The sequence below is a fragment of the Indicator indicator genome, chromosome Z (genome assembly GCF_027791375.1).
Source record: "Indicator indicator isolate 239-I01 chromosome Z, UM_Iind_1.1, whole genome shotgun sequence".
Classification (NCBI taxonomy): Eukaryota; Metazoa; Chordata; class Aves; order Piciformes; family Indicatoridae; genus Indicator; species Indicator indicator.
The window spans coordinates 2,055,947-2,081,120 of NC_072053.1; the positions used below are offsets into that span (position 1 = coordinate 2,055,947).

The window sequence follows — 25,174 nt, forward strand, 5'->3', positions numbered from 1 at the left end:
CTCATTTTCCTGTGAAGTAGCATTATTTTTGCCTTTCATGGGGTTTGCAGATACTGTTTCATTCTTCACATTCTTGCTCTTTTTGTCCATTGCAATAATCTTGATATTAGATCTGGCAATAGAATAAACTTCCCTTACATGGAAATTAACATTCAGGGCTACTATTCAAATGTGTGATCCTTCAGTTCACTTAATAACTACAGACTGTAAAGTAACTCTTAAGTAAAGCTCTCCTACTGTGAAAAACAAGGATTTTAATTTATTAAATATTAGACTTCTTTAGAAAACACTCCACTTATGGAAAAAAATCAGGTGTTTTCTGAGTTCTTAGGAGAACCTGCTAAATCAATGAGAAGGAAAGTGCTCAAATAATCCTTTGTAGGAATGAGATAAACATTTGTTTGCAGTTAGCACCTCACGCCTCCTCTCTGCTGAGACCTCTTATAGGTAACAGAAGTACAAATATTTGCAATTGGCCATGCACCCTCAAAACCACAGAATGTCCAAAAAAGAGCTGTTAAATAAAAAATACAAACAGATAAGGAATTGTAGCCTGTATTTTAGCCTAAATACACACAGAAAAGTAGCAATTTCTTCTGAGTTATAATAGATTCTTGGCTGGGAAGAACGTGAAAATTATGTTACCAGACAATTTAACTGAAACACTGGGCAGCTACTGCATAATAAATGCATGGAAAGACCATGACATAAACCTATCAATTAGAATAAACAGGCATGCAGCGTAACAACAGAAATCAAAACCTTTTGTAATAAAGGGTGAGGACACTGGACACAAAATGCTTTGTTATAATAATCCTCTCCAAAAATAGTGGTTTTAGGCACAAAATCCCACAGGGATTCCCATAGGCTGAGAACTAGTCCAATGGCAAACTTGGAGGAATCCCTCTTGCAGCCTGTGTTCTGATTTTGGGTTCACAGCTAAAGGAAGTGGAAGGGATCATGTGCTTTGCAGCTGTGTTTCTTCTGCTAATAATAATGAGGTAAATATTTAGAGATAAATAGGTCAACAGAAGAGTCTGGTGTTACAGCTGTGAAGACAACAAAAATGAATGGGGATGATAAAATTGACTTCAGCACATGGGATTTTCAATTGAAAGAACAATTTTCAAGCATAATACTTCAAGAACATGGAATAAGAATTGATCAAAAGTTTCCTCTCTTTTTATATGTGTGCTCTGTGTATTGTGCTATTGTTGTAGCTATAATCATCATGATAAAAACCTAACTTCAGAGAAAGAAGCTTCAAAAATTGGAGTCTCATAAGAATATTAGCTCACATAAAGAATCACAGAATGTTAGAGGTCAGAAGGGAACTCAAAAGATCATCTAGACCAATCCCGCCTCCAGAGCAGGATCACCAAGAGTAGGTCACAAGAACGCATACAGATAGGTCTTGAATGTCTCCAGAGAATGAAACTCTGCAATCTCTCTGCATAGCCTGTTCCAGGGCTCTGGCACCCTCACAGTGAAAAAGTTTTTCTTTGTGTTCACATGGAAATGCCTCTGCTCCAGCTTGCACCCATTTCCCCTTGCCCTATCACTGGACATCACTGAGCAGAGCCTGGCTCCATCCTCCTGATGCTGCCCTTAACATCTTTATGAACATGAATGTGGTCACCCCTCAGGCTCCTCTTCTCCAAGCTAAAGAGCCCCAGCTCCCTTAGCCTGATATTCTGCTCCCTTCAGTATCTTTGTGGCTCTGTGCTAGACTCTTTGAAGCAGTTCCCTGATGTCCTTCTTGAACTGAGGGGCCCAGAACTGGACACAATTTTCCAGATGAGGCCTCAACAGGATAGAGCAAAGCAGAAGGAGAACCTCTCTCGACCTACTCACCACACTGCTTTTAACACACTCCAGGATGCCATTGGCCTTCTTGGCCACAAGGGCACATTGATGATCATCCTTCTGTCTAATGGGACTCCCAAATCCCTTCCCCCTAACCTGACCTCCAACAGGTCAGCTCCCAACCTACACTGGTCCACAAGGCCTGTTCTTTCCTGGATGCAGCTGTCCTTGGGTTTCATTCAATTTCTTCCCACCCAACTCTCCAGCCTGTCCAGGTCTCCCTGAATGGCAGCACAGCATTTAGTGTAGCAGCCACTCCTCCTAGTGTTGTGTCATCAGCAAACTATCTGACACCGCAGTCTGTGCCCTTATCCAGGTCATTGATTGAATAGTACTGGTCTCAGTACTGACCCCCAAGGGACTCCACTAGATGCAGGTCTCCAACTAGATTCTGTCCCATTGACCACAACTCTGTCACACTGACCAGAACTCCCAGAGAAGCGTATTTAATGCCTGACTGACCACGTTCTTTGAGGTTACTGGAAGGTACCATTAACAAAATCACTCAACAGTCCAACAGGAACAAGGTCTTTTCACTACCAGAAAGCTAAAGAAACTGGATCACATCCCCCTGGAAAATGCTTCACTGCTGCTTTAAAAAAATGCTTAGTCACATTTACTTTAGAGAACGAACAATGATTTAATGATAAAAATAAAAATAAGTTAAATAATGACAATAATAAATGCCTTACCTGCATGCTGTAGCTGACCACAGTGGTTACTGATGTACTAGAATCTCGAAGCACTTGCAGACTGATTAAAGTTGTCTTCTTATGAGCCACAGCAAAACGAGACCCCACAGCAAAATACACTAAACCGTGGGGAGCATCACTTTCAAGAACTGTTATTAAAGCAAACCTGGCACTGCTGTTCAATGCAGCTCCTGTGCTTACGTCATACAGCTCCACAAAAAAATATGTTTCAAATTCAGGTACCTATAAATGAGGGATGATTTTCATATCATTATAAGACCTACTAATTACTTGCAGTTTAAAAAATGGTTATGTATTATTTTGAATGGACAGTGGATGAAGTTATACTAACACCACAAGCATGCTTCCTGAAATGTGCAGCAAGTATATCCTAAAACTATAGCAGCAGGCACCACTCTCATGTACAGTAATGAAATCTCAGGTTTTCACGTGGACCATATTGCAGTAAAGTAGCTGTTTATATACTAAATATGTTGTGGATGTAAATTTGCAAAAATACATGACAGTAAATGCTCCAAAAGCTCCTTATTCCAGGAATTATTCCTTGCCCAGGGAGGTAGTTGAGGCCCCATCCCTGAATCAAGGTGAGACTTGATGAGGCCCTGGGCAACCTGGGCAACCTGATCTGACAGGAGGATGTCTCTGCTGACTGCAGACTACTTTTGCAGGTCCCTTCCAATCTCAACCATTCTTTATATTCTATAATTGATAACAAGTACAAATTTACTGGAATGCCACAAAGAACTTTAGTCTTCCATTAGCACTTCGGGTGGCACATGCTTGTGCTTTGTATGGTACAACTACATGCCTCTGCAGCCATTAAATAACGATACCACTTCTTTGCAGTAAACAGATTCAAAATCCCAGTTTATTCAGCAAGGCAACCAAAGTATATTCACATATGTATTTTAATGCTATAATATAAAAATAACATCTGAAGATGAGAAAAATTACCCTCCTTTGTGAAGTTAGAGAATGGACTCTGTTCCTTAGTGGGAAACCACTATTTCCCACATCCTACATCTTACATTATTTTCCAGAATGTAGTCAGAAAGATATAGAAAACCACCTCCTCTTGTCCTTCTCCATTCCCCAAACCTAGACCTTGCCACTAGCATTGCTGTTAGGATAACTTACTACAAATTTCAAACTCTCCCCTCTGAAAACAAGAATCACAGGATTAACCAGTTTGGAAAAGACCTTCAAGATCATCAAGTCCAACCTATCACCCAACACCATCCAATCAACTAAACCATAGCACTAAGTGCCTCATCCAGTTTTATTTTAAACACTTCCAGGGACAGTGACTCTACCACCTCCCTGGGCAGCCCACTCCAATGGCCAATCTCTCTTTCTGGGAAGAATTTCTTCCTAACATCCAGCCTAAACCTCCCCTGGCACAGCTTGAGACTGTGTCCTCTCGTTCTGTCAGTGGTTACCTAGGAGACCAACCTTCACATGGCTACAGCCTCCCTTCAGGCAATCATAGACGGCAATGAGGTCTCCCCTGAGCCTCCTCTTCTCCAGGCTAAACAGCCCCAGCTCCCTCAGCCTCTCCTCACAGGGCTTGTGCTAGGGCAAAGGCCAACACTAAATCCTTCCTTGTCTTCAGGGACTGCTTTAACCATTAAGTGTTCCCCAAAAAATGTTATTTCCCTTCTATTTTCAATAAAAATGACTGAATGCTGTGTTTTGTGTTATTTCAGTGACGTGCATGTTTGAGTGCCAGATGTGCCTTGCAAGGCTCTTAGGCTTAGTCATACACCAACTGCCAAATGGCTTTAGTAGAGGGTGGCTGCTCTATGTAACTTCAGTATCTACAAGCTGGATGCTCACAGCAACAGATTTCTATACACTCAGAGATTCTATGCAGCTTTATTGCTGAGTAGAGTTTTCACAGGTCATTGTGCTATATTTAGGTATGTAAAATTATGCATGAGCTACAATTAAATTTTTTGTTCTTGTTGTTGAATATGTTACTTACAGGATATGCTTTCCATAAACCACCCTAACAAGTGCTTTGAATGACAAAAAATTTCCTGTATGGATGGTAAGAGTCCAGCATATGAATATGCATCTCACTGAAATAACTCCACTATTCTCTTCTTATTGCTCTGTGAAAATCTGTGATGTGAAATTTACTCTTGAAACTAAATACTCATCTCCTTCCTGAACTTTTACCAGTCATAATGGAGGTTGTTTTAGCCTGCAAATAAGCCACGTGTTTGCAGAGGAACTGAGCAGGTATCAAGTTACCACCCATCAGTTCCTCTCTGGATCACAGGCATTTTTTTCATCTTGATAAACTGTAATTCAAAGCCGAACTACTGTACATAAATGAGCAACAATTACTTACATTATCAGGTTTTATCTCAATGGAGATGTTGCATTTTGTTTGACCTGCCATGCAGGTAGTGACTCCCACCACAGATACAAGCTCATTCTCCAAGTTAACACCATCCTTCAGAAGGACAACAGCTGTTTTATTGAAGGTCACACGCCAAAAGATCTTCACATCTTCAAAAGCCCTATAAGCAAATAAAAAAATTATACATGTATAAAAAAGGTATACATGTACTACTTTAGGAAACAAAAACCACAGAGGTAACATATGTTTTACCTTATGATTCAACACTTAACACAAGGCAATAAATAGCTTTAAGACAAAAAAAAAATCTCTTTTTATTTAAATTACTTCCTCTAAAACCTGTTTATGTTACCAGACATTAACACAGGAAGAAAACTAAGCAATTATGGGCAACCAGGTTCTTCCTAATTTTTGTTTCACAAAACATGAGATTAGCTGAGTAAGTGGCATGGAGGATCAGAAGATAGGGATGTGCTCAAGTGCTATCCTTAGTATGTTAACCATATCTCTGGAAAGCCAGGCAGAATTTTTCCTGTAAGGAAAAAGAACTTCTGTACTATAGGATCAACTTTAGTTGCTTTAGGTGTAAGGAACTGTTGTAGGTTGAGGGTTAACTGCTAAACCCTGAAGTGGAACTCCACCCAGAGGGAGGCACTGGATACTGTAGTGTATTATTCCCTTCCTTTTCCTTCACATTCTCTATTTAAGAGGCAGACCATCTGGTCAGCTCTCACTTGGCTCCTTCTTTCAATTTTGCTGGTCAGGAGGGAGACTTCTTGCTGGATGGGAGCTGTGGGCCACACGGTGGGGCCTAGTCCACTGGGGCCTAATCCATTGCTGATTCCAGCTTTGTATATATTCCTTTTCCCTTAATACCTTTTGTACTTTGTTTACTTTTGTTAGTATTACGTTTATTAACTTCCAGTTGTGCGCAAGTCTGTTTTGTTTACTCGTTTCACCTTCCCCTACCTAGCCTTTCCCTACAGGAAGAGAGGGAGTGGCAAATGGGGTAAACCCAGATTCTGTCAAACCAGGACTTAAGAGTCCTTAAGTGTATTTGTTTAAAGTACACAGAGATGTACTTTATGTGTTAATTAGGAAAAAACCACATTTGTGTGAGTGAAGACATAAGCACAGTACTGACCCTTAGGCAGCTTTGTAATTGCCTATTTCAGTATTCATACCCACTCAAGAGAATTTGAGTTACATCTTCAGCAGTGCAAATAACTTTACCTTAAGCAAAACTTCCACACTTGCTACCTTATGGTACAAGTTGGAAAGCATCTGGTGGGAACTTTTTGTTCGTTGGGGCTTTTTTGGTTTTAGTTTCTGGTATATACCTACAGTGTCAGGCCTAATAATATTCACAACTTCAAAGCACATTTGCCAAATTGTAGGAAGTTGTTGAAAGGACCTGAAAGGTAAATATTTATGATAAAACTCTGTGATAACCACTTCCACTAACAGCAGCTTCTGTGATTCAGCACAGCATATTACATCCTGTGGGAAGAGAACCTGAGTCAGCAGTTGCCTGCACCTGTTTGGTTGCCTTGTGACAATCAGCAGCACCTCTCTGTTTTCCGAGTCCTCATCAAGTACAAGACCACTCTGTACTTCTGGAATGAATCCCAAAATGCCATTGTGGAGATCACTTCCTGCAGAGGAAAACAGTCCATGAAATTAATTAGCAAGAAAGTTAAGATGTGACTAAATTATAATAGGGATAACTGCTAAAATGTTAAAAATCATTATCAAAAGCATGCTGCAAAGTATCACTTGGGGACACTTCAGGAAAATGTCATTTTAATATTTAAGGTGAGGGAATGGTTCGAAGCTGAAGGAGAGTAGATTTAGCAAGTTCTTCAGTACAAGGACGATGGGACTATGGAACAGGCTGCTCATGGAGGTTGTGGATGCCTCCTCCCCGGAGGTGCTGAAGACCAGGCTGAATGAGGCCTTGAGCAGCTGAGTCTAGTTGAGAGGCATCCCGGCCCATGGCAGGGAGGCTGGAGTCTATCTCTAATCTCTATCTCCAGTCTCTAAGCTCCCTTCCAACCTAAGCCATTCTATGATCATTTTAAGCAGTAGAGTAAGATTTCTGAATGTAAATTTCTTATGGAAAGTGCTGGTACTATCTTTTCACAAAAACTTGCATTTTCAGCAGTGTTCAGCAAACTGATTGAATTCTGTGTCCCTTAACCTCAAAAGACTCTTACCATAATCCAGAACAGTGTTCAAAAAGCCTTGCCCTTATGACACCACTTATTTTATGTTTACCACAACCCTTCAAACACATGCTTCCTAAAACAGAAATGGGCCTCAGCATGCCCCTACATGCACAGCATGACCATAGTAGGACATCAGTAAAGATGGGTTTCCAAGGACATGACTTGAACTTTCCTATTCATCCCATAGGTTGTTGAACCCATTTGTTTTCCCAGATTGTCACATCAGCTTTTCTCCTGCATCTTTAATTCAGTGTGTGGAACTAGGGAGCTCCATTATTCTCATGGGAATGTAAATAACTGCAACAAAACAGCAGTGGAGGAAAAAAAATACAGGGTTAATAAGGGGAGAGTAATGCCTTCACAATGTCCATTAAATCTTGCTTCTAAAGGATTTCTCCTTATGGGTAGTGATGGCTTTACTCTGCAATTGAAAGGCAGAGTGCTCCCAAGCCAGTGCTTGTTAGACGTGAATGTACATATATATAGAGATAGATAGATGGAGATAAAGATATAGATAGAGATATACAGATACAGAAATAGATACTAAACATTAACAAAAATGGCATGCTTGCTTATCTCCATGCACAAAACTTTAACCTGTAGCATCCTTCTACCTACACATCTAAATGCAGCTACATGCTTTGACTTTTTTAATTTGTCTCATGAGCTTAATTTATGTACTCATTGTACTCAGTGTGTAACTCTAGAGCATGTTAATACACTCCTGTGTTTTTCAGCACCACTTCAAATCCCAACTTGTGCCTTTGCAGATACTTCTTTGGTTAACTTGCACATCAGGCAACTGGTGACATGGTGAATTCTAGAGAAGGTGCACATGAAGGGAACGTGTGTTTTATACAGTTTGGGTTTGCATACACTGTTTTAGTTGCTGCATGCACTTATCCAACAGCACAGTTTAATCCTGGCCCTCAGTATTTACCTTGGCTTTTTCAAAGACTATATATATATACAGAACTTCTAGTGTATAGAATCATAGAATCATTTTGGTTGGAAGAGATCTTTAAGATCACCATGTCCAACCATTAATCTAGCACTGCCAGGTCACCACCAAACCATGTCCCTCAGCACCACATCTACACAGCTTTGAAACCCCTCCAGGGATGGGGACTCCAGCAGTGCACTGGGCAGCCTGTTGCAGGGCTTCCCAACCCTTTCAGGGAAGAAAATTTTTTTCCTAATATCCAACCTAATCTACTCTGGCACAACTTGAGGACATTTTCTCTTGTCCTTTCACTTCTCACTTGGGAGACAAGATCAACCCCCACAACCTCCTTTCAGGTAGTTGTAGAGAACAAAAAGGTCACCCCTCAGCCTATGGGAAACAGAGTCAAAGGTTTTACTGAAGTCCAGGTAGACAGAGTCACAGCCCTTCCTTCCCCACTAAGTGGGTCACTTAGTCATAGAAGGAGATCAGGTTCATCAAGCAGGACCTGCCCTTCAAGAACTCATGCTCACTGGGCCTGAACACCTGGTCGCCCTGCACATATTGCATAATGGCACTCAAGATGAGTTGCTCCATGACCTCCCTGGCAATGAGGTCACACTGACAGGTCTGTAGTTCCCCAGGTCCTCCTTACAGCCCTTCTTGTAGGTGGGAATCACAGGAATTTTCCTGATTCACCTAAACTGTTTCAACTCCTAACTTGCTTCTGAAACTTAATGTGAGTGGTTAATCTCAGTTTATACTCTATTAAGCCTGATAGATATCCCAAATCCAAAGGAAACTGGAGCTCTGACATCACTTTTTTGCAGAAGAGTGCAGTGACTGAAAGAAAAATTCTTACTGCAGATCTGAACTGTGTATACCAAAGAATAAAAATAAAGTGTTTTTCATATTCTGTATAAACCTAACACAACAGCAAAGTTGTAGCTGGAAGCTACACTGGAACACAAGGAGGACAAGAAGAAGATTCAAGATATCCAGCATGGCTTCATCAAGGGCAAGTCCTGCCTGACCAACCAAGTGGCCTTCTACAACGGTGTAACAACATCAGTGGACAAGGGAAGACCAACAGATGCCATCTATCTGGACTTTTGTAAAGCCCTTGACACAGTCCCCCTGACATCCTTCTCTCTAAACTGGAGAGTTATGGATTTGATGGGTGCACTGTTCAGTGGATAAGGAATTAATTGGAGCATCACATCCAAAGGGTAGTGGTCAATGGCTTGATGTCCAGATGGAGATGAGTGACAAGTGGTGCCCCTCAAGGGTCTCTGTTGGGAGCACTGTTGTGCAGTACCTTCATCAATGATATGGACAGTGAGATTGAGGCACCCTGATGAAATGTGCAGATGATACCAGGCTGAGTGGTGTGGTTGATAAGACTGAAGGACAGGATCCATCCAGAGGGACCTGCACAGGCTGGAGAGGTGGGCTGAGGAGAACCTCAGGAGGTGCAAGCAGGCAAAGTACAAAGCCCTGCATCTATGCCAGGGTAATCCTAGATATCAGTCCAGGTTGGGGGATGATGAGATTAGGAGCAGTCCAGCAGAAAAGGACTTGGGGGTGCTGGTGTATGAGAAGCTGGACAGGAGTGAGTAACGTGCACTTGCAGCCCAGAGGGCAAATGGTATCCTAGGCTGCATCAAAAGAAGCGTGGCCAGCAGATCAAGAGAGGTGTTTCTGCTATGCTGCTCTGTTCTGGTGGGACCACACCTGGAGTACTGTATCCAGCTCTGGGGCCCTCAAGACAAAAAGAGACATGGACAGACTGGACAGAGTGGGTCCAGAGGAGGTCCACCAACATCATCAGAGGGCTGAAGCACTCATCCTACAAAGACAGGCTGAAAGAAGGCTCCAGGGAGACCTTAGAGCTACATTTCAGTATCTGACAGGGACCCACAGGAAGGCTGAGGAAGGACTGTTTAGAAGGACTTGTAGCAGTAAGACAAGGGGCAATGGTTTGAAACTGGAGCAAGGTAGATGCAGGTTGGACATTAGGAGGAATTTCTTTACAAGAGTGGTGAAACACTGCAACAGGCTGCCCTGTTGTGGTTGAAGCCATGTGCTTGGAGACATTCAAGATGAGGCTCTGTGGCCCTGGGCAGCCTGATCTAGTTGAAGGTGTCCCTGCTGAGGGACAAGATGAACTTTAAGGGTGCCTTCCAACCCAATGCAATCCATGAAAATGTATTTTGAGCTAAGTTGCTACAAGATTCATGGTGGGCTTGGTGCATTAGATGCTTCCTCTGGTCCGGAAAACTCAAGGTTTGGAAACAGAATATCCTGCTTAGTATCGAATAGAATCCCCATCTTTACATAAAAAAATTGTTACGAGAACATACAGTTATTTACTGCTACTTAATTCAGATGTATTTACTCATTTCCCAGGGGAAAAAAATTTACCTGCAATAATCACTGTTGCAAAAGCAGCAAATCCGTCTTCATCCTTTCCTTCCACAATCTGAGCTCCACATTCAGGGTTTGAGAGGAAGACATAAAACAATTCCTGTCCTTCAGGCTCATCATCATCAATAATTTTTATGGACACCTTGCTTTCTCTTTCTCCATCCAGCAAAGTCAGAGAGACTGACTGTTCCTCAAAATCTTCTCCTTCCATTGCCCATGTGAAGTTTGATCTTCCATCAATGCTTCCAAAGGGATACAAATCTACCCCACCCTGTGCACTCACTCCCCCAAAAGTTTTAACAGTTACTTCAATATCACCAGCAAACCCCTTGGTCCTTCTGATATGAAGTATCACTGTGTTGGGGGTACCATTGCTTGCATCCTCTTCCACATAAACAAACTCTGGCCCCAAGCTTAGTATTCCATGAAGAACATCATTAGCCAGGATATTAACTGTTGCAACACTGAAAGCTGGATTCAAACGTGGACTCCAGGCAGGAGTCACAGGTTGAACATCCAAACTTGCCACAGCAGTCAAATTGACAAAAAAAAATTCCTCTATTTCAGACACAGTATCATCAATTATCGATATTTCTATTACAGCATGTGTCTGAAAACGTGAAAACTGAAGCTCTCCGTCGTAGATGGGTATAAAGTCCTCGAGTGGTTTGGCACTTCCTGGAATGGTCTGGTATGTCAGTTTAGTCAGATTACCTTGAAAACCAAACAATCTTTGGACATACAGTGTGACTGACTGAACATCTTCTTCAACTGCAACGTATCTTGAGTTAAGATCAAACTGGAAGATCCCCATTGGCTCAATTTCAGCTATTGTAAATCCTGGCCTGAAACAGAAAATACAGTGAAGCTGAGAGAGGAAACATGAAGTGTGAAAAGCAAAACATCCAAGCAGAATAATTTTTAGTGAACAATCAACAATGGCTCCAAGAAAGTTGATTTAAAGATGTGTGTAACCATAGAGGGAAGAAATAGCAACCATACTAAGCAAGGTGTAAAGAGTTCCAGAGTGGGTCTAGAGGGGGACCATGAAGATGATCAGAGCACCTCTCCTAAGAAGACAGGATGAGAGATTTTGGGTTGGTCAGTATGGAGAAGAGAAGGCTCTGGGAAGACCTCATTGCAGCCTTATAGTATTGGAAAGGACCTACAGGAGAGCTGGAGATGGACTTTTTACAAAGGCATGGAGTGACAGGATTTAGATTAGACATTAGGTAGAAATTCTTTCCCATCAAGGTGGTGAGGCACTGGAAGAGGTTGCCCAGACAACTTGTCTAGGCTCTGGGCCTGGAGGGGATCAAAGCCAGGCATGATCAAGATGGTCTAGTAAGAGGTGTCTCTGCTCATGGCAGAGGGGTTCGAACTAGATGAGGTCCCTTCAAGGTTCCACTTTATGATTCTCTATTTCCCTTAAAAATGTTTTTACACTGATTGGATTGAACAGACATCCACAGGATGTCTTTTTTATTGTGGACACAATGCAGAGAGAGATACTACAATTCAGCTTCTCTGAGTAATGCCAGTTTTAACCACTGAACAAACATCCTACACCAAGGGAAGACTGTAGACAGTTGCTAGCAGATTTTAGCCAGTTTTAGACAGGAAGCTAGAGAACGAAGGGAAGTTATGTTAAAACTTAAGAGCGGGGCTTTAAAGTACTAACTGCCTCCTCACAGGAATATTCTTCCAGATCTCAGCCTTGCTATCAGTACCAATTTAAGTTCTATGTTATTAATATTAAACATATCCCCTTTCTTACTAGAAAATAAGCACAAGGACTCTTTGATAAGCCTCGGATCTTGCACTTATCTATGTATTTGATTTGTTATTCAGTGCCAGAGGCCACCAAATGGCATTACTATTACAATCAGTGATTCTGGTCAACAACTTAGACCATTTCCAGCACTAAGGAAACAAAAAGCTTTTCAAATTAATTGTCAGCTTTATCACCTGTGGGATGCAGTCTTAAGTTTTCTAGGAAAGGTCATTCTCATATACTCAAAATATTTGACTTATATGGTAAATAGGCACCCTGTGGTCACCAGTCCACAGGTTTGTCAATCTAGAAGAAGAGGTCAGACTCAGGAACTTAGTCACCCAAGCTCATTCCTTCAGATTTGCCAGAGTTAAGTGTAATATTGTGAAGTCAAGACCTTTCTCCATAGGCCAGTGCTATCCTATAGCCATTATTTTTATACCATTTTTAGCTATCAATGAAGAATAAAGAATGAAAATAAAATAGTTTGAAGAACAGATAATGACTCAACTGGGGAAAAAAACTACATTAAATGTAGTGTCTGGGGGTTTAAGAATAAAAAGAAAATTTATATAAATTAGGTGCTTTTAAATCACTTGTTTCATTTTATCTATTTTATACAATGTGTGTTATGTAAGATCTTCTAAGTATAGATTTTTAGGGAAACTAATGAAAACTGTTAAGAGCTGCTCTCATTCTTCGGCCTTCTGGCTAAAACTGCTGATCCTTGTTCTTTATTTTCCTAGCTGTCTCCCTCATTCTAGACACATTCTAGGCACTAGGGAAATGAAACAGACTGGAACTGGAGAAAAGCCTCACCTCAGATCAAGTTAGATCTGCATTACTGACACTTGTTTCCATCTGAGACAAGACACACAAATTTATCAAAGAAGGCACCAAAACGTGCCAGCTACCCATAATTCAGTAAGGATTTGTATGAATAAGGTGTATGCCTCTACACAGGTCCTAATTCCTACAGCATCTGTGTGACTCAGAGGCATTAAGCAATAAACACTCTTACCTCAGGCGAGCCCCGCCAGACACATTGCTGTGCGCTGCTGTTAAAGTGATGGCAAATGACTCAGGTTTATTTAGGCTTGGTGTAGCCTGAAATGAAATTACTTTACTTTGCTCACCAGAGATAAAAACAAACGTACCTGAAGGGAAAAAAAAAAGGAGTGAGAGAGAGCACAAGTCAGAATTACTAAACAGGAATCCTCTTTGTATCTGGGAATGTGCTGAGACAGGGACTCCAATCACAATTCCACTCTATTTAGGAAGCAGAAATCTGCATGGTAAGGGTCTTTTCTATATAAAGCTGCCCTTTAGGGGCATGGCTTTGTTCTTACCTCCCAGACATATATCTATGAAGTTGAGTTCTTTTTGTTTGCTCATAAAATAAACAGATTAAGTATGATTTTATTCTACTGGACTCTTCATTAACAGAAGCAGCATGTTGAGGTACAAATAATTAACAGGTGGTATGAGCACCTACACAGCCTTCACTGCTGTTTCCTCAGACAAGTACTTACCAAATGGAGGAGTAATATTGCCTAGCTGAGAAAAGCCAGTGATTAGGTCTGGTGGGTATCCTGAAATCCAGTTAACAGTTACAGAGCCATATAGTCCTTTTCTGGTTACGACAGCATGGCCTGTCCCTGCCACAATGTCTGCAAGTTGTAAAATCACAGATTCAAAGCCAACCTGTGGAAACATAGAAGATTATGTTACAGAAAATGGAATACAAATGTGAAATGCCGTATGTGAAAGTGTAGTATACTTTGTGAAACAGGCATCTTACAATAATGCACATCCATATAGATGCATGTATGTACATATATGTATATGTAAAATCATAGAATCATACAATAGCTTGGATTGGAAGGGACCTCTGAAAGTCATCCAGATCAACGCCCTCCTCGGTAAGCAGGAACATCTTCCACTAGATCAGGTTGCTCACAGCCTTGTCCAGCCCCACCTTGAATATCTACAGCAATGGAGCCTCAACCACCTCCCTGAGCAACCCATTCCAGTCTACACTCCACCTCCCTCAGCCTGTCCTCACAACAGAGGTGTTCCAGTCCGCTGATTATCTTCATGGCCCTTCTCTGGACCTGCCCATGGCAGGGGGTTGGAACTAGATGATCTTTGAGGTCCCTTCCAACATAAACCATCCCATGAATGAATGAAAGAATGAAGGAATGAAATTCAATTGCAAATTAAAAGACAGAACAGTACTTCATGACAATGATAGACAGTAAATAAAAACTTCAATAAAATTAAAGAGATAAAACCTCAGCATGCTGTTGTCTTTGCCTGATGTACAAAAAGGAATGTGGCACATATATGGTACCAGAACAGGCAAATTCTCTTCTCTCACTGTCATGCAAGTACACAAAGGGAAACTTTCTCATTCTGTGATTAGCTGCAGTAAAGCTCAGCAAATAATCTGCATACATGCTGTTATCTAATTTTGGGCTGCTTATCCTTAAAGGAGTAACATTGTCCAGAATTAGCTATTTTAAGACTCAGAACTTCTATCTCATGTAAACAAAAGCATGAATTAACCACAATATTTAGAGTATTTATATTTTGTAGATGAGTAATTTTCAAACTACATTAACACATTTCTGAGAGAATCAGTGTCACATAATAGATAATGTACAGTACAAGTAACAACTGGAAAAGTCTTGTCAGGCATTAAACCAGTTGCAATGATGAAGACTTAAAGGAGACAACTGAATTCTGAATCCTTTTGTGATGTTGAGCCTTCCTTCTGGGGTAGAAATGTGACACTGCAGCCAGTCTACCAACCTGTGAATTGGCAGCTTCCTCAGGAATAAGCAGAACAGCTGACTTTGCTTTTCCTAGAATTTTAGGCACATCCTTGGCACTTCCCCCAACCAGGGTTACATTAAGCAGTTCCAGAGTAAAATTCAAGCCCAGAAAAATAAATGCCTTTGAGAAGAGAAAATTCAATTTAAAAGGTAAGAAAGTAATTCCACTAAAAACAAGATATCTGCCAGTTCAAAGCGCTTAAGTAGCAAAACAATATGCAGGAATTTGTACACAAATTCCATTGGTACACAAAAAAGCAGTGTTTTCGAGGCAAGTGTTTTGTTTCCCAAAAGAAATACAGCTAAAACATTGATACTGTGATTGTGATTCACCAGCAGTTTGTTGGAATGTGAGATTGTAGATCAACTACTGTCATTTGAATAAATTGCATTTAACACACAAGGCCTCAGCTGCATTTCAGCCCTTGGATTAAAAACATCCAGAGTGATGTAAAAAGATTTAAGTGTGGATGTAGTACTGTCATAATAATAATACAAACAACCAGGGAACACAGAGTACTGCAGGTAAATTTATCTGCTGCTTCATGAGTCAGCACTGACAGATCACTATTACAATCCAAAAGGGAAAGTAGAGAAAACCTTTGCATATATATAATACTAAAATACCGAACTGACAGCAACACAAAGCAGTGATGGATGGAAATGCTGAATATTTGAACACGTTTAGCAGTGATTTTGCAATTACTATCTGAAAATGTGATATTTGAACCCAGTTCTATTCCATAAATAGAAAACTAAAACCTTCTTTTCTTCCTCTTCACAGTGGATACTACTGAGATTTTAGTATCCTATATAGTGATGAACACAAACAAAACCAATAAATATCGTAGGACCTGAAAGGATAACACAGACCTGGTTGCTTATTGGCACTTGTTTCACTCCAAAGCTGGCACCATCTTTTACTGTGAGGTAGCCCACCTCATTCTCAGGTTCAATTAGCACTTCTTCATGATGAGACATGATATGGTACTCAACAATGACTTCTCCAAATGCCCCAGCATGCCGAGTTACATTCACCTGGACATACCGATCCAGGTTCCTCTCTACCAGCACTGACTGCAGATCAGAGTAGAGGGCAAACACTCCATAAGGATCATCATTTGCAAACACATTGATCTTTGAAATGCTCTTCTCTGGGTCTAAATCTGCTCCACCTTCTACTGAAATCAGCTGCACCACATAGTTTTCATCCAGCTCTGGGACGTCATCAGGTAACAGGTAGATAATGATCTCAGCTGCACTTTGCTGGTCAGGAATGACAACAGATCCCTCTGTCCTAAGGAAGTCACCTGAGATGTCAGATTCACTACGTATTTCCCAGTAAACCTGAAATGAGTTGAGAAAATGCACAAAACTTAGGAAAGAAAAATTCCTCACGCAGTCAGAAACTTCCATATTCAGGATTCAGCACAGATAGGATATGGAAGAGACTGCTTTTAACTAGGGGAAATAAAAATTGGTTCAGGTAGGCATAAAGAGAAGCATACAGACCATCACAGAAAAGGGTGTTTTGTTCCTCAGTACTATAAATGTCAAGATTTCGTTTATATAGCCACAGAAGATTTATGAAAAATTGTATGGACTCTTTGAACAGTGTTTTTAGAATTACTTCCATTTTTCCACCAAGATATCCTTGCTGTTTTCCCTGTTTCCAAGATTCCTTACCCCAACAAAGGGGTGAAGAATTCTCATTTAACACAGGAGGTGCTTTTATTAATTGACTATTTTTCTTTTTTTCTTTTTCTTTTTCTTTTTAATTAAATTAATGTCTTTTAAAGTGGTGACTTCCAAACACTCTAGGCAGAAACAAATGTAAGTGATGATTCAAAAAAGTATGATTTTTGCCTTTAAGCATGGCTGGAAAACAGGCAAATTGTGAATTCAAAGAAAGCTCATTACGAATCATAGAATCATAGAATGCTAGGGGATGGAAGGGACCTCCAGAGATTATTTAGTCCAACCCACACTGCCAGAGCTGGACCACCTAGGGCAGGCCACACAGGAATGCATGTAGGCAGGTTTTGAAAGTCTCCAGAGAAGGAGACTTGACAGCATCTCTGGGCAGCCTGCCCCAGTGCTCTGTCACCCTTACCATAAAGTGTCTTCTCATGTTGAGGTGGAACCTCCTATGTTCTAGCTTGTATCTGTTCATCCTTGTCCTACCACTGGGCACCACTGAAAAGAGACTGGCACCTTCTTCTGGATACCCACCCCTGAGACATTTATAATAACTCATAGACCCCCTCTCAGCCTTCTCTTCTCAAGACTAAACAGCCCCAGGTCTCTCAGTCTTCACAGAAGAGATGTTCAAGCCCCTTAATCATCCTCATAACTCTCTGTTGGAAGGTATGGTATCTTCTATGCTCTTGTCAAAAGTACAGTGTGAGAGGAAGAATGAAAAGTGAGAGAACCACTACAGGGCTCTTTTTTGGGTATTTTTTCTGACAAAGGGAGACTGAATCCGACTCTCCAAAACACAAATATTAGTGCTGAGGCCAGCCAAATTCATTCTAAAAGGCAACCTAATCTAGGTGAACCTATTGCAGCAGTGGGGTTAGATTACATGATTTCCAGAGGCGTCCCTTCCAAGCCTCACCATGATGGGATTTGTGATTTCAAAAATTAATTTGAGAAACAAGACATTGGAAGGCACAGAATGAAATACTCTTCCATACACCAACACTGAGGATTATTTCAGACTACAATGTTTCTGAGGAAAAGAGTGAAAATACCGTTATGGTCCCCATGGTGCCCTGAATTCTTCTGACAAACAGCTTAATACTTTGTGGCCCTTCATCTGCTGAGGGTTCTGTATAGTTATTCTCAGTCAACGACTCAGGAGCGAACTGTACAATTCCATTGGGATCACCAAACTTCTGTATCTGTAAATAAGTAAACAGAAAAGCAGAAATGTAGAGCGAGTTGTACTCTTGTTCAAACCGTTCAGATTCTCATTGCTAGATGCTACAGGGAACATAATCATTAGCTCTTCTCACTGAGTTTTCTCCTCTCATGAAGATTCAAGACTACATTAGTAACTAGAAGAGAGACTGAAAGATTTGAAACAAAAATCAGCAGACAGGATCACCAAGTGATGAAAGAGGAGTGCACGCACACAAGCACACAGAGGCACACAAAGCAAGACCCTTGTACTAAATCTATGGGTAACTTGCTCTTGTATGAGAAAATCCTACAGTGAAACAAAGTTTAAACAAGATTTAAACTGAACAGGACTCAAAATGATTGTCCTATTTTCAGTTTTCAGTCTTTCTGACCAAGGAAGAAAAGGACAGAGTTTTATTTCAAATTCTCTGGACATCTCTCCAGATACTTGGGTATTAGAGTAGGAAATGCATAGGCACCTTGGGCTAGTGTACAGAAAATTTTCTAACATTATCAGCTTGCAAACTCAGCCCCCTGGGTTAGAGCTGATCCATATCCCTTTGTGTGAATCACTAGCTGCAGCAAGAATCCATGGTGAACTGACTAAGAGCAGAGCTGGATCATCAATGCCTACTGAGAAGCCAATTCATTGGCACACAGGATGGAACATTCCAGGCTAAGGGTTAAACCTGGGTCCCTCAAGGAGAAACTGAGGAGACTGTAGAAATAGAAGCATATTCCACTAACATTCTACAGACCAGAAAAATAATAAAATAAAATCCTATTTCTAGGAAAGATTTATTTTTCTGTGGCCTTTTTATATCAGTCTTATAAATATTTCCTCAGTTGTAGTATTCCTAGAGCAGTAATTTGTCTTTGACAATTTTCCCTGCCTTCTCCCACAAATTTATGTATTTCTTTTGCTCTCCAATAGTCACGATTCTCTTCATTCTTTTATATATGATAGCTGCAGCAGAAGAGGAGGTCAAGAACAGATGAACAACCAGATGACACTTTAAATCAGTACTCAATCCAAGCTCACTCCCAAAGAACCACAGAAATCTGCAAATAAGAAGGCCAGACCAAGGGTTATGTAACAATTTGTTCTGACAGATTCTTTGTCTTCTTCATTAAGCAGAGAAGCTGTAACAATGAACCTAAATAGTACAAGGGACAAAAAAAGGGCACAAATAGCAGACTATGCAATAATTAAAAAATTGCAGGATAAATACCAACGTCAACACAGATCTCAGCAGAAAGAAAAACCATAGTGACTTACGATTAGTGCAATGGTTTTTGCCTTAGGATCTATTTCTGTTTCACCTTTCATAAGGATCAGTCTAATAAGAAAGGTCTCCTGAACTTCAACTTCCTCATGAGGATAGATGAGTAGATTAATAGCTCTCAGACCTCCTTCCCCTTCTCCAAAATACAACGATCCATTCACAGGGTCACCAATGTCACTATTCAGAGGAGATAAAATCTCTTCTGAATTGGGGCCCAAGATGTCCCAGTTAATCTGTGGAAGATAATAGCTTCAGATGTAGAGTGGTGACATATAATAGCCTTCCAGGGGGAGAAATGACAGTTACACAAGTGACATAAGAATTCTTGTGGCTGGTTCCTAGTGATGTTAAAATCTTTGCTGTTAAGGAAGAATACAAAATGTTCATAATTAATCACATGTCTGAAAATATATACACCTTTGGAGAAACAGATATGACACATTACAAACGAAAAATCTGAAGCATTAGCCACAGTGCCTGCTTATGAAATTCTAGATATAGAAAAGTAATAGAAATTCTAGCAGTAGTAAAGCAACTGAGATTTCTTTAACACATAACAGGAAACAAAAAAGCCAGTTTCTATTTCTCTCCCCTTCATGATTTGTTTTGTGAAGCTACCCAGGTGACCCAAAGCCATCACCAAACCCACTCCCTGTGAAGTGTGATATTGACAGAAAACGGCAACTGTTTTCTGAAATCTGCAACAGAAAACCTCAGTGATGATTCACACTTCTCCAGCCTGATTAAAAGCTAGAATATTTTCAGAACTTCCCATAAATTGGATTGCTTTAGAGGAGGTCATATTGACCTCCAGTTGGCAGCCAGCCACTAGTGGTGTTCCCTAGGGCTCAGTATTGGAGCCAGTTCTGTTTAATATCTTTATCAATAATCTGGACAAGGGGATGATGCACTATTAATAATTCTGCACATAAAACTAATCTGGGAGGGTACATTGATCTGTTTGAGGGTAGGAAGATTCTACAGAGGGACCAGCATAGGCTGAATTGATGGGCCAAGGTCAACTGTATGAGGCCAAATGCTGAGTCCTGCACTGGGGTCATAACAACCCATGAAACACTCAAGACTTGGGGCACAGCGGCTGAACCTGAGGGTATTAGTCAACCGCCATCTGAATGTGAGCCAGCAGTGTGCCCAGGTGGCTAAGAAGACCAAGAGCATCCTGACCTGTATCAGGAATGGTGTGACCAGCAGGAGTAACTACGTGACTGTGCCCCTCTAAGGGGCACTGGTGAGGCCACACCTCAAATACCTGGTTTAGTTTTGGTCCCCTCACTACAGGAAGAACACTGAGTTGCTGGAAAGTGTCCAGAGAAGGGCATGAAAGCTGGTGAAGGGTCTGGAGAACAGATCGTCTAAGGAGCAGATGAGAGAACTGAGGCTGTTTACCCTGAAGAAGAAGAGGCTGAGGGGAGACCTCATTGCCCTCACTGACTCCCTGACAGGAGGCTGTAGATATATGGGGATTGGTCTCTTCTCTCTAGTATCAAGTGACAGAATTAGGAGAAATGTCCTGAAATTGTGGCAGGGGAGGTTTAGCTTGGAGATTGGGAAAACTGCATTGCTGAAAAAGTGGTCAGGCATTAGAATTTGTTGCCCAGGTAGGTGGTAGAGTCACTGTCCCTGGAGATGTTCAAAAACCACACAGACATGGCACTTCAGGACCTGGTTTAATGGCCATGGTGGTGTCAGTTCGTTTGACTCAAGGATCTTAGAGGCCTTTTACAGCCAAAACAAATCTGTGATTCTGTAATTCTATGGGCATAAAAGACAGAAAGCAGGAGGAGTAAGAGAAGATTAAAAGGGTGGAAACTTTTATGCTATACTGCAACCAAATGCAATTCATGCTTAACGAAAAGCTGCAACTGTGCTACTAGAAATCAATCAAAAATACGTTCTTGAAGGAAAATGTAGGAGCTTTTTGATCTGATCACTGGAAAGCGTTCACTCTTTGAGAGGCAGGGCCCACCTGTGTCTCCCCTAATAATCTTCCTGTCCTTTCCAGCACCAGGGACACTGTTGTGGGGTTGTCAGGGTTGGGAAGAACAATTCTGCTCTGGTTGAGGAATCGGATGATGCCCTGTGGAGAGTCACTTTTAGCAATAGTGACCTGGCTCACGAGGTGGAGACCAAGGACTGCTCCACCAGTGGCTCCTGTCAGCTGGATTTCAAACTGCTCTTCAAATTCACTGCATGGAAGAAGAAAAAGAGATATCTGAGGTATATGAGGGGGAAAAATAATAATTAAATCTATACCTATTAATTCAATCATGCATTCAACTGGATCTGTTTAAAGTATACAGAATTCATCTTTGTAAGCACAGATTCCTCCCATTTGCCCAGAATGATGGCATTTGAAATAAAAATTATCTTCTACTTGTGTTAAACTTAAAATCAAAATATTTTATTATTCATAGAAGTACTATGAACACACAAAAATTACAATAATCTACTTTAAAAAATAGATTTGTTTGCCTAAAATTTAACAGGAATCATGAAACTCTAATAACAGTTCTTTTTTTATCCCCTTTAAAGAGTTTTTCAGCAATGTAGAAAATGGATTTACAATTTCAATCCTACACACAGCCATACTGCACATGCTAAAACAGGAGGTTTTCTTACAGGTAGACTAGTGACTAAATATCTGAAAAACTGATTACCTTTCTTCATCATCTATAATAGAAATATAAATGAAAGTCTGGTTCTGGCCATGATGAAAAATAACAGAGTTGTTATGGATGACATAGTCAACACCATCAGGAAGTGCAGAAATACTTCGAGAAAGAAAATCCGCTGTTACATAGCCGTAAGTTCCACGCTTTCTCACAACGGGAATCATGATTAATCCAGCATCCTCCTCCACTGCAAGAATCATTGAGAAAAAGTTATTTTATTCCAAAATTCATGCCAGGCTCGCAGGGTTACCTCCTAAACCACAGTGAAAAATGTAGGCAAACTTACCTTCTAGAAATATATACTGTGGATCAAATTCTATGATGCCTTCTGCATTATCACTTTTTGCTATCATAACTCGGACTGTGGAGGTATTTCCTATTATTGGAGGTTGATCTATCTGTAGGCCATTTTCTTTTATGGCAAAATCATATCCACTTGCAAGAATATGAAAAAGAAAAATACATACAAAATCCTTGTGAAAGTATTAAGATGAAGGTATGAGAATTTGTGAGTCACCACAAATACTTTTATTTTCAGACAATTCTTACCCAAGCCTTTTTGGTCACACTTTTTCAAAATACTATAGATGCAAATAGACTGAGAGGATTTGGGCTGTTCAATCTGGAGATGAGAAGGCTCTAATCAGACCTTATTGTAGCCTTCCTGTATCTTAAGAGGGCCTACAAGAAAACTGGTGAGGGACTTTTCAGGATGTCAGGACTGGGGGGAATGGAGCAAAACTCAAAATGGGTAAATTCGGATTGGATGTTAAGAAGAAATTCTTCACAGTGAGGGTGGTGAGACACTGGAACAGGTTGCCCAGGGAGGTGGTAGAAGCCCCATCCCTGGAAGTTTCTTAAGGCCAGACTGGCCAGACTGGGTGTGGCTCTGAGCTACCTGACTTAGTGTGAGGTGTCCCTGCCCACGGCAGGGCAATTGGAACTAGACGATCTTTCAGGTCCCTTCCAACCCTGACAATTCTATGATGCTATAAAAGTAGTAGTTTATTGACAGGAATGTTTCATTTTATTATTCTAATTTTATCATCTTTTTTGAATTTCATGCAACTTGACCACTTCTATGTAATGGATAGAATTTCATCTTTAATAAATTGTAATCAGCCAAATCTTTTTACTAAAGATTAAAACAATTGGGCTCCTCATATATCCAATTGCTATTCTGATTACTATTATAGTTGAATACAACTTTACAGTGCAGCACCTGAAATTGAGTGGTGACTTTATGTAGGTAGATCAGTTTCCAAATATAATTTGTTCTTAAGCTTGTAATCAATCAACTGGGAACTTTATCTTTACCTTCCTTGGAGCTCTACTTTGTTAATCACCACTGAAAAATCTTCAGGACCTTCAGGAAAGTCATCATCATGAATTTCAACCAAAATCATTTTACTCTCCTCGTGTGGTTCAAACAACAGTTGCCTGACTGTGGGAGTGAAATCAACTCCCTCCTCTGCAGTCCCATTTATTATCTGAAAGCAAAGACGCACTTGGCCATAGGATCCCCTGGAACGCACAACACTGATGTTAACCTGAAGGAAAAAGGACATTTTCTTTTAAAAATAGCTCTGTTTTTCTGCTACAGTTGCCTTTAGGAGGCTGCTCTAAAGGGTATCTATTTGATGGTCCTGTTAGGTGACAACAATTTGCTTTAGTAAGTACAAAGAACATGTACCTTAGCACACAGCCCTCTTTCTCAGAGCACTAAAAAGCCCAAGAAGATCATTTTGGAGATGGTGCTATGACAAATGTAGAATAAATCTTCCATTTAGTTTTGTTGTAATGTGAAGCATAAATCTATCAACAATATTGACAACTATCAATATTTTACATAAGCAGGAATTTTAATCCAATACCCATTTTTCCTCTTCTGTTGTTTGCAACAGTTCTCGTGAAAATGCAAACTCTCCATATGGAAAATCACTGGCAGCCATGGTAATGTTGGCTGTACTGTTGGATTCGTTTATGAGTCCTCCATCACTGATTCCAGTTAGTTGAAACTGGTAGTAATGCTTCTCCTCAGGAAGGTTGTCATCTACAGCCTAGGGAGAAGAACCAACGAAAGCTAAAAGCATTTAAACCATTTCCAGGGAGAGTGGTATAACCATTTTCTAGCCAAGAATTAAATGAAAGGAAATACTTGAAATAGAGCCTGCTGTAAAACATCTCATATACCTGTATCAGAACAACTGCTGCAGATTGTCTGTCTCTCATTGTCAAGACCCCTGATGTCTCAATAAATTCTGTGTGATGAGGAGGTGTTATATTCCAGTGTATCTTGATCTCACCAAAAATCCCTGGGCCACGTATCAGGCTGCAAGCGAGAAAACAAACACAGATTTCATTCTCTGCCTTTAATATTTGATATCCCGTCCACAGACAGACAGGACATCACACTGTCATGCAGGAAGCAAGCAGCACTACGAGGCTTGAGTTTTACTGTACTAAATCACTGTTATGATACCACAATTTGCTTTTCAAGGCAATAATATGTCTGCAGTTGTTTTATTTCCCTGTAGCTGGCATGCATCTTGAGCTGTTTTCTTTTCTTTTTACCAAGAGGTTTTTAAAGTTTCTTTGCACATGTAGTCAAAACACAAAGGGTGTAAACTGAGTTCTCTTGGTTCCATTCTGCTTTTCATGAGCCAGACATGCAAAACAGAAGGGAAATGAAACTTAAGAGAAATGCCCAGGGGCAATTTGGGTTTTAAGGCAGAAGGGCACTAGACTGCTACTGTAAGATCACTTGAAGCTGGTCTACTGCTTATCTAAAATCCTAGAACCTATTCATGACATGAGTCTTGAAGCAAGTCATGGCAAAAAATTGCTATACCTAACATTATCCACATGATCTATAACTACCGCTGCACAAAGCATCACTTTGTCTTCTGGGCTTCTCAAGGCAGCACTAAGAAACTGTTCTGTTGCTTGTATTTGCTGGCTGACCAAGGAAAAGTGTCATAATTTTTTTCCCCTCATACTCTTATATGGCATGGTAACATCATTTCTTCATTCTGTTTTCAGTTGACTGAATGTAGTGAAATAATTGCATCTTGTTTCCACTGAAAACCCACTTACCACTTTGGTTATGCTAGCCATCATATGAATATACTGAAA

At 40.6% G+C, this 25,174-nt stretch overlaps 1 protein-coding gene across 1 annotated transcript in view; it reads right to left on the reverse strand.

Moving 5' to 3' along the window:
* The window catches only part of ADGRV1 (adhesion G protein-coupled receptor V1), a 366,634-nt gene that overhangs the window by 238,741 nt on the left and 102,719 nt on the right, over positions 1-25,174 (reverse strand). The window contains exons 63-78 of the mRNA XM_054397457.1: positions 24,233-24,371; positions 23,914-24,099; positions 23,357-23,589; positions 22,326-22,474; positions 22,025-22,226; positions 21,334-21,553; positions 19,340-19,579; positions 17,910-18,059; positions 16,030-16,503; positions 15,134-15,277; positions 13,852-14,023; positions 13,341-13,476; positions 10,543-11,390; positions 6,485-6,602; positions 4,936-5,107; positions 2,559-2,801 (exon numbers count right to left, since the gene is read on the reverse strand). Of these exons, the coding sequence (XP_054253432.1) occupies positions 2,559-2,801; positions 4,936-5,107; positions 6,485-6,602; positions 10,543-11,390; positions 13,341-13,476; positions 13,852-14,023; positions 15,134-15,277; positions 16,030-16,503; positions 17,910-18,059; positions 19,340-19,579; positions 21,334-21,553; positions 22,025-22,226; positions 22,326-22,474; positions 23,357-23,589; positions 23,914-24,099; positions 24,233-24,371 (3,826 nt within the window). The remainder of the gene's footprint in view (positions 1-2,558; positions 2,802-4,935; positions 5,108-6,484; positions 6,603-10,542; positions 11,391-13,340; positions 13,477-13,851; positions 14,024-15,133; positions 15,278-16,029; positions 16,504-17,909; positions 18,060-19,339; positions 19,580-21,333; positions 21,554-22,024; positions 22,227-22,325; positions 22,475-23,356; positions 23,590-23,913; positions 24,100-24,232; positions 24,372-25,174) is intronic.